Raw genomic sequence first — 14,191 nt, 5'->3', positions numbered from 1 at the left:
CCCTTCGCTGTACCTTTTCCAATTCTACTATATCTTTTTTGAGATACGGAGACCAGTACTGAACACAATACTCCAGGTGCGGTCGCACCATGGAGCGATACAACGGCATTATAACATCCGCACACCTGGACTCCATACCCTTCCTAATAACACCCAACATTCTATTCGCTTTCCTAGCCGCAGCAGCACACTGAGCAGAAGGTTTCAGCGTATCATCGACGACGACACCCAGATCCCTTTCTTGATCCGTAACTCCTAACGCGGAACCTTGCAAGACGTAGCTATAATTCGGGTTCCTCTTACCCACATGCATCACTTTGCACTTGTCAACATTGAACTTCATCTGCCACTTGCACGCCCATTCTCCCAGTCTCGCAAGGTCCTCCTGTAATCGTTCACATTCCTCCTGCGACTTGACGACCCTGAATAATTTTGTGTCATCGGCGAATTTAATTACCTCACTAGTTATTCCCATCTCTAGGTCATTTATAAATACATTAAAAAGCAACGGACCCAGCACAGACCCCTGCGGGACCCCACTAACTACCCTCCTCCACTGAGAATACTGGCCACGCAATCCTACTCTCTGCTTCCTATCTTTCAACCAGTTCTTAATCCATAATAATACCCTACCTCCGATTCCATGACTCTGCAATTTCTTCAGGAGTCTTTCGTGCGGCACTTTGTCAAACGCCTTCTGAAAATCCAGATATACAATATCAACCGGCTCCCCATTGTCCACATGTTTGAGCACATTTATAGGTTAGTAGAAGAAGTTTGAACAGGATGCGAAAACGGATAGGGAGCCAGTGAAGGGTCTTGAGGAGAGGGGTAGTATGAGTAAAGCGACCCTGGCGGAAGATGAGACAGGCAGCAGAGTTTTGAACCAACTGGAGAGGGGAGAGGTGACTAAGTGGGAGGCCAGCAAGAAGCAGATTGCAGTAGTCTAAACGAGAGGTGACAAGGGTGTGGATGAGGGTTTTGGTAGAGTGCTCGGAAAGAAAGGGGCGGATTTTACGGATGTTGTAAAGAAAGAAACGACAGGTCTTGGCGGTCTGCTGGATATGAGCCGAGAAGGAGAGAGAAGAGTCAAAGATGACCCCAAGGTTTCGAGCTGAGGAGACAGGGAGAATGAGAGAGCCATCAACAGAAATAGAAAACGGGGGGAGCGGGGAGGTGGGTTTGGGGGGGGGAAATGAGAAGCTCGGTTTTGGTCATATTTAATTTCAGGTGGCGTTGAGACATCCAGGCAGCAATGTCAGACAAGCACGCTGAAACTTTGGTTTGGATGCAAGGTGAGATATCAGGGGTAGAAAGGTAGATTTGGGAGTCATCAGCATAGAGATGGTAGGAAAAGCCATGGGATGAGATTAATGAACCAAGGGAAGAAGTGTAGATAGAAAAGAGGAGGGGACCAAGAACAGAACCCTGAGGTACGCCGACAGGCAGAGGGATAGAAGTAGAAGAGGATCCACCAGAGTGAACACTAAAGGTGCGGAGGGAGAGGTAGGAAGAGAACCAGGAAAGGACAGAGCCCTGGAATCCAAGTGAGGACAGGGTATCGAGAAGTATGCTGTGATCGACAGTGTCAAAAGCAGCGGAAAGATCAAGAAGAATGAGGATGGAATATTGACCTCTGGATTTAGCCAGTAATAGGTCATTGGAGACTTTAGTAAGCGCAGTTTCGGTTGAGTGGAGAGGGCGGAAACCAGATTGTAATGGGTCAAGAATAGCATGTGAGGAGAGAAAATCAAGGCAGTGGCGGTGAACAGCACGCTCAGTAATTTGGAGAGAAAAGGAAGGAGGGAAATGGGTCGGTAATTAGAGGGACAAGTAGGGTCAAGTGAAGGCTTCTTAAGGAGAGGTGTGACCACAGCATGTTTAAAGGCAGCAGGGACAGTCGCAGTGGAAAGTGAGAGGTTGAGAATGTGACAGATAGAAGGAATAAGAGTAGGAGAGATGGCATTAAGAAGGTGGGTGGGAATGGGATCAGAGGAACAGGTGGTACATTTTGAGGAAGAAAGGAGAAGTGTAGTTTCCTCAATAGTAACGTCAGGAAAGGGAATGAGGGGTACAGTTCCAGGTTGGCTTTAGCTCCATCGCTGTATGTTGAAGACAGCTCTATCATGGCATGTTGAGTGAAGTTCCTTCGCTGCTTATTCTGCAACCTTTCATCTCTGCATGTTGAACGCAGCTCCATTGTCACATGTTGAGTGTAGTTCTTTCTCTGCAGGTCTCAGTGTGGGGCACAGTCCTGTGTCTGTGTGTAGAACACGGCTCTTTGTCTGCCTGTGGAACGTAGCTCCTTGTCTGTTGTGTGGCATGCAGCAGCTCTCTCTTTGCGTATGGAACGCAGCTCCACCATCTGTTGAGTGTAGCTCCATCTCTGTGTGTTTAGCACAATTCTTCTCTGCAAATTGGGTGACGTTCCAGGGTGGTATGTGGAGCACAGCTCTGTGACTGCAGGTGCTACACAGCTTCATGTCTGCGTAGGAAGCATAGCTCCTTGTCGGCATGTGGAGCGCTGCTCCTTGCCGGCGTCTGGAGCACAGCTCCTTGTTTGCGTGTGGAAAGCAGCTCCTTGTCTGCATTTTATACACAGTTCCATCGCTACCACAGTTCTTCAGGTAACTCTAACATCCAGCTCTTTCAGTGGGGCACTGCTCATCCTCTGTTACTCTCAGCTTTTTCTCTGCTTGTTCAGTGCATTTCTATCTTTGCCAGAGGTGTGCAACTCTTTCTCTGCCCATGGTGCATGGCTCAGTTTGTGTGCTTTGAGTGCAAAACCGTTTGTTCTCGTTGAGCACAGATCCTACTCTGCCTGATGAATGCAGCTTCGTTTCTGTCCCTTGAGCACAGTTGTCTTTGACTGTGAAGCATATTTTCACTTTTGCCTGTTCAGCACTGTTTCACCTTGTCAGTCAACCCCAGCTCTTTTTTGAGGGTTGGATACAGTACTTCTCGGCAGCTGTGGCATACCGCAGTTTAGATTGCTAGACAAGGCTGTCTTGTCTCCTGTTAGCTACCATTCCTGTGGCACCTTTTCTTGCCGTAGCCTCTTGGTGACTGGTGAGAAGCTTCTCCATTGCTGGAGTTTGAATTCATCTCTGCTCCTTTTGTGGCTACTTGGCACCTTGGGGGTCTTTTCTCCACAGTGTGGCTCTCAACTATTTTTCTTTTTGTCTCCTTTTGTTCTCTTGGCTCTGTTCTTTCATCCCTAAGTCCAGAGTGAGCTGGTTGAGGAGTACTGTCTTTCTACGGTTGTACCCTGGTATGCTGCTGCCCTTTTGTTCATGGTTCTCGTGAAGAGAGACTAGTGCTCCAGTTAATTCGTTCTCTCAACTCTGGAGTCTCTTCTTATTCTGTGGATTTTGATTCTCTCACTAAGCGCGGGTCTGGGTGATTCCTGGGCCTTGCTTCCTTTCTTCTATGAAGTGTGGCGCACTGTTTGGGGTTGCATACTCCTAGTACTTGTTAGGGTTGCTTCATTCAACCATCTTGGACTCTAGGCAGACCGGCAGGTTTGGGAGTTAGTCCTGCCAGGGTTCAGAGAAGTGAATCCCGGTCTAGGAGAGACAGTTCTTCTCCTTGTTGCTCGGATACAACTGTTGCCTTCCTTCCAGTGGGGTCCTTTGGCATGAGTATCTTTTGCTGCTTCTTATGCTACTCTTGGGACAGGGGTACGTAATTTTTCTTTTGCTCAGGGCGTTTGTTTTACGTCCTACGGCTTCAGTTCCTTTTCTAGTGTCTGACTCTGTTTCATTTTCATAGCCTGGTGGTTCGGATATTTGAATCTTTTTCTGCTGATCAGTTCTTTGCTGTGTGTGTGTATAGCTGCATTGATTTTTCAACCTTCTTCATTCTTCTTTTCTTCCCCCCCCCCTCCCCCCTTGGAAAACTGCTTTGCTACATCCCATTAGTCTGGACTGGTCTGGTATAGATGACAAGGAAGGAAAAATTATGTTATTACCTGATAATTTTCTTTCCTTTAATCATAACAGACCAGTCCAGATGCCCTCCCTGGCTAAAGTCTGTCAGTGTTGTTTCTTTTAGGTATCCCTGGCTGTTCCACAACGCTTCAATACGGTGGGATGTCCTACAGCAGTGCCTTCATCATGTTCTCTATTCAATCTCCTGCCATTTGTTGTTGTGCCAGCTCTGTATGACTCCTGTTACTTGGGATCACGGAGTTCTTTCCCCGGATTCAGGGGTAGAACTCTATGTGCTTGGGCAAGCTCAGTATGGACCATTCTCTCCCGCTTACTTTACTGTGAGGGGAGGTTGCAGTTACCTTTGGCCAAGCAGGAACAGTGAGGTTCTGCATATTGGCTCCAAGAGTTTGCCTGTTTGGTATTAACTGTGTTTTCTTCTAGACTTCAGAGCACCATTGCTTGGCTATTCGAAATACTGAACATTCCAGGCTGCACGATACCCTTAAGGGGCGGTTTACTTGGAACTATTTTCTCTGTCTCCTTCCGCTAGTAGATGGACACAACCCATTAGTCTGGTCTGATTAAAGGAAAGAAAATTATCAGGTAAGAACATAATTTTTCTGTCAGTTGGGTTTTCGGGATATCAACGGTGTGTATGTATGAGAGATATTTGCATATGCTTTGTCTCCAGCACATTCAGACTTCTCTCTTAAATATTCATTATGGATATCCTGAAAATCCAGCTGACTGTGAAGTCCCCAGCACAGGTTTGGGACTCTGTTATAGAAATAACTGACCTGAAATTTAATTATACAATTTTATAGACATCTCATCTGTCTAAAACAAAATCTAGGTGGTTAACAATAAATATGGTCAAACTAATTCCCCTCTCTGCGTTTTTCTTAATTGTTTTGAGGGGGGGGGGGGGTGAGTCCTGGTTCGTTACAGCTTTATCCACTTATATAGTCCATGTCTAAACAATAGATACATTGCTGCCTTAACACAAAGCTTATGTTTCCTGTTGTATGTTGGTACAGTGCTATATGTACAAAGCATGAATAATAATTTATTTTTATGGCTTCCGTTTTCAAGTCTCCATTTCCAGGAGATGATGAAGAGGAGGTGTTTGATAGCATTGTAAATGATGAAGTAAGGTATCCACGCTTCTTGTCTACGGAAGCCATCTCTATAATGAGAAGGGTAAGAAGACGCTTTACTATAAATTATACATATGTCTGCACTGAAAAAATACTTTATGCCATGCATTTTTTCAGCTACTGTTGAATTTATCTTTTGTGTTATGTGAACTTTGCCATTGCAAATACAGTAAAAAAAAAAAAACATCCATTTTTTTTTAATGGTGTATGGCTGCTCTTGCCAGTATCCTGTTTTTCACATCCTACCTATTGAATGCTGAAATGATGTCCAACACAGGTACCAGTAGCAGAAATAGCTATAGATGGCAAATTGCACAACTCACTAACTCTTGGCCTGTAATGTCATTTGAATTAACCATTGTATTGGATGTCTGCTTTAAAAGAAGGGAGAACAGTATTTTTACCTAGCTAGTTCACATTTTCTCTGTATGCAGTGCACAGTAGCTTTCCTCAGGAGCAAAACATTTCTGCAATAGCTGTACATGCTATTTCTCCTTTGAATCTTTGATCAAGGAGTACAAAAATTGGCAGGGTGTTTCCATTTTATGTTGTTGTATTTTTCTGTTAAATAGCTGCTGAGGAGAAATCCAGAACGGCGCCTAGGAGCTAGTGAAAATGATGCAGAGGATGTGAAAAGACACCCTTTTTTCCGGGTAAGTATAGAATAATTTTTAGTGATACTTGTGTGCTTTACTTAAGTTTGGAACATTAAATTGCAAGCTTATCTTTTACAGCAAATTGATTGGGATGCCTTGCTGGCCAAGAAGGTGAAACCTCCATTTGTACCCACCATTAGAGGCCGAGAAGATGTTAGTAATTTTGATGATGAATTTACCTCAGAAGCACCCATCCTGACACCACCCCGGGAACCAAGGTTACTTTCATCAGAAGAACAGGGAACCTTCAGAGATTTTGACTACATTGCTGACTGGTGTTAAAACTTCCCACCTCAGATACTGTGAAATTTATAGTTGACTAACTCACTTCTGAGAAGAATAGTAAGATTGTTCTCTGTGCCAGCTATCCTTTGATTAATTTTTTTTAATCACAAGAAGATTTTTTTTAAAGTATTTTTAATACTCTTCAAAGAAGTGGCCTTTTTTTTTATATGTCCATTTTTTATCTAAGCACTAGAAAGCAGTTTGGAGCTGTCAAGTTGAATTAATGGCTGTGCTAAGCTCTTTTATGCACAATGGCCTAGTTGGATCATGTCTCTTATCTTGCTTTTCTACAGTTGATAACTTTGTAACATACATGCCTTAAGTAGAAGACAGATGAGGGCAGTAGAATTGTAATCATGTACCATTGTTCAGTCATGTTAAAATTTATAGCTGTGGGTGCTATTGATACATGAAATATTTTCACTTGGCATGAGGCACTTTCTTAATGAGAGTTCAAAGGTTACTGTAATACACCAAAATGTGCATTTTACCAGCTTAGGTGGGCATGTTTTGGTCTGTTGTTTTCAAAGGGAAATGGAGAACTGATGCCTTCTTTTGTAAATTTTTCTATAGTATTTATTAGAAAAAAAATGTAATAGCCTTAATGCTAAAAATCACACTATAAGTGCTTCCATAAGAAAATGGACAGGCCCTAAAAATTTACCAAAAAGCCACTTGCCAAATTTTTGCCTTTTAATTGCTAACAAAAAAAAAAGCAGATACCAAGAATGTAATAGAGGGGAGTGTCTGGTTGTGAAAAAACTATAAAGTTATACATTCCCCAAGTCTATACATATGTGTTTTCATATGTGTAAATGTTTCTTTAATGAATGTTTTTAAGGTATAATGTATTTAGCAGTCTAATTCATCAGGTGTCTGCTGTGTAAGAATCATATCCTTAGAAATCATAGCAATTTTCAATATACATGATGGAAACATCTATATTTTGAAATTGTATTTTAATTTCAAGGCATCTATATGTAAATGCACCACTTTGGAGTTTTGCACAGTGGCTATGGGAACAGGTAATAGAATGCTATGACTTAACTGAAGTGCATCCATCGTATGCCACTGGATTCCAGAATTTGGCAATTGTTGGTCAAAGCAATATGTTGTAACAGAATGTATAAATATTTTTGATAACTGTATATTTTATAAACCATATTGTATAAACACTAAACCAACTGTACCTCAAAAGTTTAAAAACCAATCCAGTATACTGTAGCTTTTAAACTAGTAATGAGTCCATACTTAGTCTTTTTTTTTTTTTTTTTTTTGGGGGGGGGGAGGGGAACTAGGCAGGAGTCATTGTTCTGAATTCCTAGTGATTAATTCCTCCTGCCTAAACCAGTTAAGAATTTAGTTGTAGGTTAATGAGTATAGAAGGTAGTAATCCTACCTACTATATAAAATAAAAAAAAAAAGAGGGGGGGGGGGGGGGGAAGTGATGAAATGAAAACACTAAGAGGTCCTATGGCTATAATGTGAACTTAAATAAGGGCATAAAATATCATACTTTAGATGTGTGGTTTGAAAAGCTTGTAGGGCCTCCTTCTTCTCTATCATCATTGAACACACTTAATAAATCCCCATTTTCTAAAGATATTGATACAAGGTCTTTAAACTATTTTATTACTACCACATACTTTTGAGGTACAGTCTGCTTACCCTTTGCCAGTTACTAGACATGACAGGTTCTTAAGAATAAAAGCAGGGAGACATCCATGTGAAAATATAGCTTTGTACAGAATATTTTTAATCAAAGCAAATCACTAGAAGCAGGGAGTTGAAGATTAAGCTGAAAAAAAGCACTAATTTTATCTTTATTTTTTTTTAATATCAGTTTTCTAGGCAGATAAGACTTTAAATGTTAGATTTGTAAATATATTTTGCTATCTATAAATGGCTGTTCAGGCACTATGCAAGGAAATATAGATGTTCTCAAATGATACACTATGCATCACAAATTGTGCCTTTAACAGTTCTAAAAGTGTTTTGCAGTCATTTCATAATATCATTGATGCACAAATTAAAATTTTAAATGGAACCCTGTGTAAGTTTTATTTACCTTTAAGAATAGTCTGCATAATGTGAAGGAGTTTATCATTCATTAATAGTATACATGGGAGGCCTATAGCAATAATTTGAAATATTTTCAATCTAATCAACTGCAGACTAGCATCTTAGTTCAAAAACCTTCCTACTATTAAGTTGTACAAACAAGTGCACTGTTCTATAGAAATTGGGTCAGGTGTATGGCCCAGCTTCAGTGTTCTGCCCAGGACCTTCTGCATAGGCACAGCACCCAGCTAACTTAGGGGGTCTTTTACAAAGGTGTGCTTAAAAATTCACATGCACTAAATGCTAAGATGTCCGTACTAGGCATCTTGGCACATTGAGAATGCACATAAAGTTTTATAATAGTGCTGTGCAAAAGATGTTTGCGAAGGATACCAACTAGTATACTCTACAGAAAAAACTAATTTAGATGCTGTTTTCTTTACTACTACATCTATAGCATAAGGCTGTTTATCTGATAGAATTGAATGTTAAAATGTAGTATTTGCAACTTTTGCTTTATTTTCAGGCCAGCCAAATAGCAACCTTGACAGATTGTTGAAATTCACAGGCCTGCCATTTGTCCCCTGCAGTGGCCAAGCAAAGCCTTGATGCAGAGGTTGGTTACTAAAATTCCCCTAAATCCAACTTACTCTCAAATTGCACTAACCCTCTGTGACATGTATTCTCAGTCTCATATTTATAATTCTACAGAAAAGAGCAAGGTTGTGCAATCTTTTCCAGCACATCTACTCTCTTGTACTAAGATTTCAAAAACTTTCAAATTACACAATACAAAGAGCTCCTAGCACTCAGCGAATGGTGTCCAATCATTGGAGGCTAGAGTAGCAGACTTGGAGGAGCTAAGGCAGACCAAGCGTAGAGAAGTCTCTCCTCCAGTCCAGCAACCGCTGTCATGCTATAGAGGAAAGATAATCTGAAAGGAGAGCAACTTGCCCTCTAGGGGATACAGTATCCTCTTGCACTGAGAATATCTCCAGGGACTCCTGCTTAGGACCACTGTTTTAGTTGGCAATTTGATCACTTGGACACCTTGCCTGCTGCAAATGTGGCAGACCCCATCCCTCACCTAGCTAAGATGTTAGACAGTGCTGGGGAGGAGCCAGCTGTCTTGGTGCATGTGGGTACCAACAGTGTAGGAAAATGTGGGAGGGAGATTCTGGAAGCCAAATTTAGGCACTTAAGTAGAAAGCTAAAATTAATGTCTTGGGTAGCAATGGCAGAAGTGCCTGTTCCACCTACAGGACCCCAGAGGCTCAGTATTTACATTAAGTGTTGCCATACTGGGACAGACAGAAACAGGATACTGGGCTTGATGAACCTTCAAACAGTAGCCAATCCAGGTCACAAATACCTGGCAGGATCCCAGAACAGTAGAATACATTTTATGCTGTTTATCCCAGAAAAAAAAAAAAAAGCAGTGGATTTTTCCTAAGTCAATTTTAATAATGGGTTATGGACTTCTAGGAAGCTAGCCAAACCTTTTTTTAAAGCCTGCTAAGCGCTTTTACCACGTTCTCGGACAACAAATTCCAGAATTTAAGTACATGTTGAGTGAAGAAATATTTTTCTCCAATTCATTTTATATTTACAAGTTTGTAGTTTCATTGCATGGCCCCTGGTCCTAGAGTAAACAAGCAATTCACATTTACCCACTCCACTCATTATTTTATAGACTTCTATCATATCTCCCCCTCAGCCATCTTTTCTCCAAGCTGAAGAGCCCAAGCTGTTTCAGCCTTTCCTCAAAGGGAAGCTGTCCCATCCCCTTTATCATTATTGTTGCCCTTCTCTGTACCTTTTCTAATTCCCCTATATATTTTTTGAGATGCAGTGACCAGAACTACACCCAGTATTCAAGGTGCAGTTGCACCATGTAGTGATACAAAGGCATTATTGTGCAGGGAGAAGGATTTTGGAGTTGTTTATCATTTCATCATCATTTATTTATTTTATATACCATTTCTTATTGCTGTTGCAAAACAGAACAGTTTACATTTAAAAAAAATATATATATAACTCATACAAACAAGTAGGAACTACAATCATTGATAGAAAAGCACAGCAAGCCATAAATGACAAAGAAGGACATAACTAATTAAAACACAGTTAACTAAATTAAATATTGTTTAGCCTAAACATTTACACCTTCCCTACTCTCATAGGTTCTGTTCAATAAAGTTTGTGAAAAGAAAAGTTTTCAAAAGTGAATGTAGGAATTCTCTAATCTAATCTCTTTTAGAAGTCCGTTCCAGAGAGTGGGCAACATCCTGAGGAAGGAGGGATCCTATTCCAAAGGATGGGCGCCATCTTAACCAGGGTCGAACCAGGCTGCTGGCATCACCATTTAAAGAAAAAGATATACAACAGCTTTTAACCTAGAAACTGGGGAGGAAGGCCAAGTCACTCAAAACAACATGGTTCAGAAAAAGGTATCCTTGCAGGATACCACCATAAAGGGCATCCTGCTACGGTGTTTGCAATAAAAGCCAGTATAGCCTAGATGCCTTTAACTTGATTGACAGCAAATTATCACTGTCAACTACTGAGCATGTTCTTAATAGGAATACGTTTTGTTTGAAGTGTCTGCATACTGCTGGGAGCGTTAGACTGTATTGCACTAAATGAAGAGAGATTATAATAGGCATCTCTGTGACCTGGTGGAAAGAAGCTAATGCATGGGACACCATTCTAGCAGGGCACAAATTCTATAGCTCAGTGATAGAATGTATCGAATTAGTAAGGGGTAGCGTTATATGTCCAAAAGGGCCTAAAATCAAATAGACTAAAAGTTGTGCAAAATACACCTTGGAAACCTTATGGATAGGAATTCCACATGTAAAGGGGAAAAGGAAAGTGATAGGAGAAGTGTACTACCATCCACCTCACCAAAACAGAGGCACAGATATAGAAGGTAGGGAAGCTAACAAACTGGGTAAGACCTGTAAAGTGAAACTGGTAAACTGCTTAGGTTTAAGCAGTACATAAATACTCAAATGAATGAATAAGGGGTGATCTCAATTATCCCAATACTGACTGGATAAATGTAATTATCAGGGAATGCTCGGAAGGTAAAAAGTTGCTACATGAAATCAAAGACTGCTTTATGGAGCAGCTGGTAAAAGAACTAACGAGGGGTAGCAATTCTAGGCCTAGTCTTTAGTGAACTACATGATCTGTGCAAGAGCAGTACTGAGGCCACTTAAAAAGAGTGATCATATATAATAAGATCAGATTTGATAACCTGGTTAAGTACACACAGGAAATCCAATAAGTTAGTCTCCTTTTTGAAAGCTAAATGGTAAGATAAAATGAGGAGCATGATTCCCCCCCCCCCCCCCCCCCCAAAAAAAAAAAGCAGCTACAAAAGTCAATTTTACAAAAATACCCTTCTGGAAGCCCAACCCAGATTTATTCCACATGAAAGAAAGGACAGCTGGCATGGTTAAAAAGTGATTTAAAAAAATGGAAGGAGGAGCCAACTGAAGATAATAGGAAACAACATGCAAGTCAACTTTGAAAAGATTACCTGACACACACAAGATCTTTTTTAGCAAGAAGCTGATAAATCAGTTGGACCACTAGATGAGGAGGGAGTAAAAGGGGCATTCAGGGAAAAACAAGGCCATTGTGGAGAGACAAATTAATTCCTTGCTTCAGTCTTCACTGAGGAATGTGTTGGGCATAATCCATGCAAGAAATGGTATTTAATGGTGGTGAGTCAGAGGAACTGAAACAAATCTGTAAACCTGGAAGATATACTAGAGGAATTTGGTAAATTTACTAACCAGTACAGGCAATTTGTTACTTTCTAATTGGTCAAAGCACTGACAGAACTAAAACAAAAAAACAATGAACGTGCAGAGCTGTTATTAGTAATATGTAACTTATCTTTAAAATCAAGCATGGTAGTGAAGACAGGAGGGTGATCCATGAAATTTACAGACCTATGAGCCTGATGTGCCAGGCAAAATGGCAGAGATTACTATAAAGAACAAAATTGCTTAACATATATACACAGGCATGGATTAAGCCAAGGGCAATCTTGCCTCATAAATCTGCTACATTTTCTTTGAAAGAGTGAAAAAAACAGGTGGACAAAGGTGAGCCAATTGCTATTGTATACTTACATTTTCAGAAGGCATTTGACAAAGTATATTGTGAATGCCTCCTGAGAAAATTAGAAAGTCATGGGATAGAAGGTAACATAGTAGATGACGGCAGAAAAAGACCAGCACGGTCCATTCAGTCTGCCCAACAAGATAAACTCACATGTGCTACTTTTTGTGTATACCTTACCTTGATTTGTACCTGTCCTTTTCAGGGCACAGATCATATAAGTCTGCCCAGCACTATCCCCGCCTCCCACCCACCAGCCACGCCTCCCACCAGCGGTTCTGGCACAGACCGTATAAGTCTGCCCAGCACCATCACCGTCTCCCGCCACCAGCTTTGCCACCCAATCTCATCTAAGCTCTTTAGGATCCATTCCTTTATGTTTATCCCACGCATGTTTGAATTCCGTTACCGTTTTCCTCTCCACCACCTCCCGCAGGAGGGAATTCCAAGCATCCACTACTCTCTCCGTGAAAAAATACTTCCTGACATTTTTCTTGAGTCTGCCCCCTTCAATCTCATTTCATGTCCTCTCGTTCTACTGCCTTCGCATCTCCAGCAAAGGTTAGTTTGCAGATTAATACCTTTCAAATATTTGAACGTCTGTATCATATCACCCCTGTTTCTCCTTTCCTCCAGAGTATACATGTTCAGGTCCGCAAGTCTCTCCTCATACGTCTTGTAATGCAAATCTCATACCATTCTCGTAGCTTTTCTTTGCACCGCTTCAATTCTTTTTACATCCTTAACAAGATACGACCTCCAGAACTGAACACAATACTCCAGGTGGGGCCTCACCAATGACTTATACAGAGGCATCAACACCCCCTCTTTCTTCTGCTGGTCACACCTCTCTCTATACAGCCTAACAACCTTCTAGCTAGGGCCACCGCCTTGTCACACTGTTTTGTCGCCTTCAAATCCTCAGATACTATCACCCCAAGATCCCTCTCCCCATCCATGCCTATCAGACTCTCCCCGCCTAACACATACGTCTCCCGTGGATTTCTACTCCCTAAGTGCAATAGTGGCCTATTGTGATTATGAACCAATTAAAAGACCTGGAAACAAGAATGAGCAAATCTAAAGTTGTTAAATCACAAGAGGATTGTGAAAATTTCCAAGAGGATATTTAGTATGAGTAAATTTTTTTTGTCAATTAGATTGTAAGCTCTTTGAGCAGGGACTGTCTTTCTTCTATGTTTGTGCAGCGCTGCATATGCCTTGTAGTGCTATGGAAATGCTAAATAGTAGTAGTAGTAGCAGTAATGCATGTGAGGGAAGAGGAAACCAAACACAGCTGCGTGATGCAAAGTTCCACTTTAGCAGTCAGCACCCAGGAAAAGGATTTAAGTTGATTGTTGATGAGACATTGAAACCTACTACTCAAGTGTGTAGTGGCAGCTAAGAAAGCAAATAGAATGTTAGGAATGGAGAACAAATATTATTATACTGCTTTTATGTCACTCAGTGATACAACTGTACCTCAAATATGTGCAATTTTGGTCAACACATTTCAAAAAGATATAGTAGAATTTAAAAAAGGGTGATAAATAATAAAGAGGATAGGGACAACTTCTATATGAGGAAATATGAGGAAAAGCTAAAAAGCCTAGGGCAGGCTTTTCACCTTAGAGACAGCTGAGGGAGATGTAAAATATTCAGCACAGTGGAATAGGTAAAAGTGAATTGCTTGTTTACTCTTTCCAAAAATCCCCCTAATGAAGCTATTAAGTAGTAAATTTAAAATAAATTATAAAATATTTCATCACTCAAATTACAAGAAAAGTCACATGTCACAAAACAACCACAGGCCTGGGGTTACCCCGTGGCCACAGAGAGTCTATCCCCAGCACTGCTCAGGTCAGCCTGCACCTGCCGCTTGTGCGCTACACTAGCACCCTCCTCCCACCGACTGGGTCATAACTGCCTCTGGGTGAGTTTTGTGCTCTCAAATTATCCCTAG

At 41.1% G+C, this 14,191-nt stretch overlaps 1 protein-coding gene across 1 annotated transcript; it reads left to right on the top strand.

The window, feature by feature from the left end:
- The first annotated feature begins 4,903 nt into the window (after window positions 1–4,903).
- LOC115459639 (serine/threonine-protein kinase N2-like) lies at window positions 4,904–6,745 on the top strand. Its single transcript, XM_030189443.1, has 3 exons — window positions 4,904–5,132; window positions 5,662–5,742; window positions 5,824–6,745. Exons 1-3 carry the CDS (start codon window positions 5,007–5,009, stop codon window positions 6,025–6,027), a joined length of 411 nt encoding a protein of 136 aa, XP_030045303.1. The 5' UTR covers window positions 4,904–5,006; the 3' UTR covers window positions 6,028–6,745.
- Window positions 6,746–14,191: the final 7,446 nt, after the last annotated feature.

Source organism: Microcaecilia unicolor, unplaced genomic scaffold (genome assembly GCF_901765095.1).
Source record: "Microcaecilia unicolor unplaced genomic scaffold, aMicUni1.1, whole genome shotgun sequence".
Classification (NCBI taxonomy): Eukaryota; Metazoa; Chordata; class Amphibia; order Gymnophiona; family Siphonopidae; genus Microcaecilia; species Microcaecilia unicolor.
Note: the sequence above shows the minus strand (reverse complement) of the source record. Positions and strands in the feature narration are given on the sequence as shown.

Excerpts from the sequence above, each read along its gene's own strand:
- LOC115459639 (XM_030189443.1), top strand. The coding sequence starts at position 5,007 with ATGGCTTCCGTTTTCAAGTCTCCATTTCCAGGAGATGATGAAGAGGAG. Across the intron at positions 5,133-5,661 it reads CCATCTCTATAATGAGAAGG|CTGCTGAGGAGAAATCCAGA; the intron begins GTAAGAAGACGC and ends TCTGTTAAATAG. Across the intron at positions 5,743-5,823 it reads AAAGACACCCTTTTTTCCGG|CAAATTGATTGGGATGCCTT; the intron begins GTAAGTATAGAA and ends TATCTTTTACAG.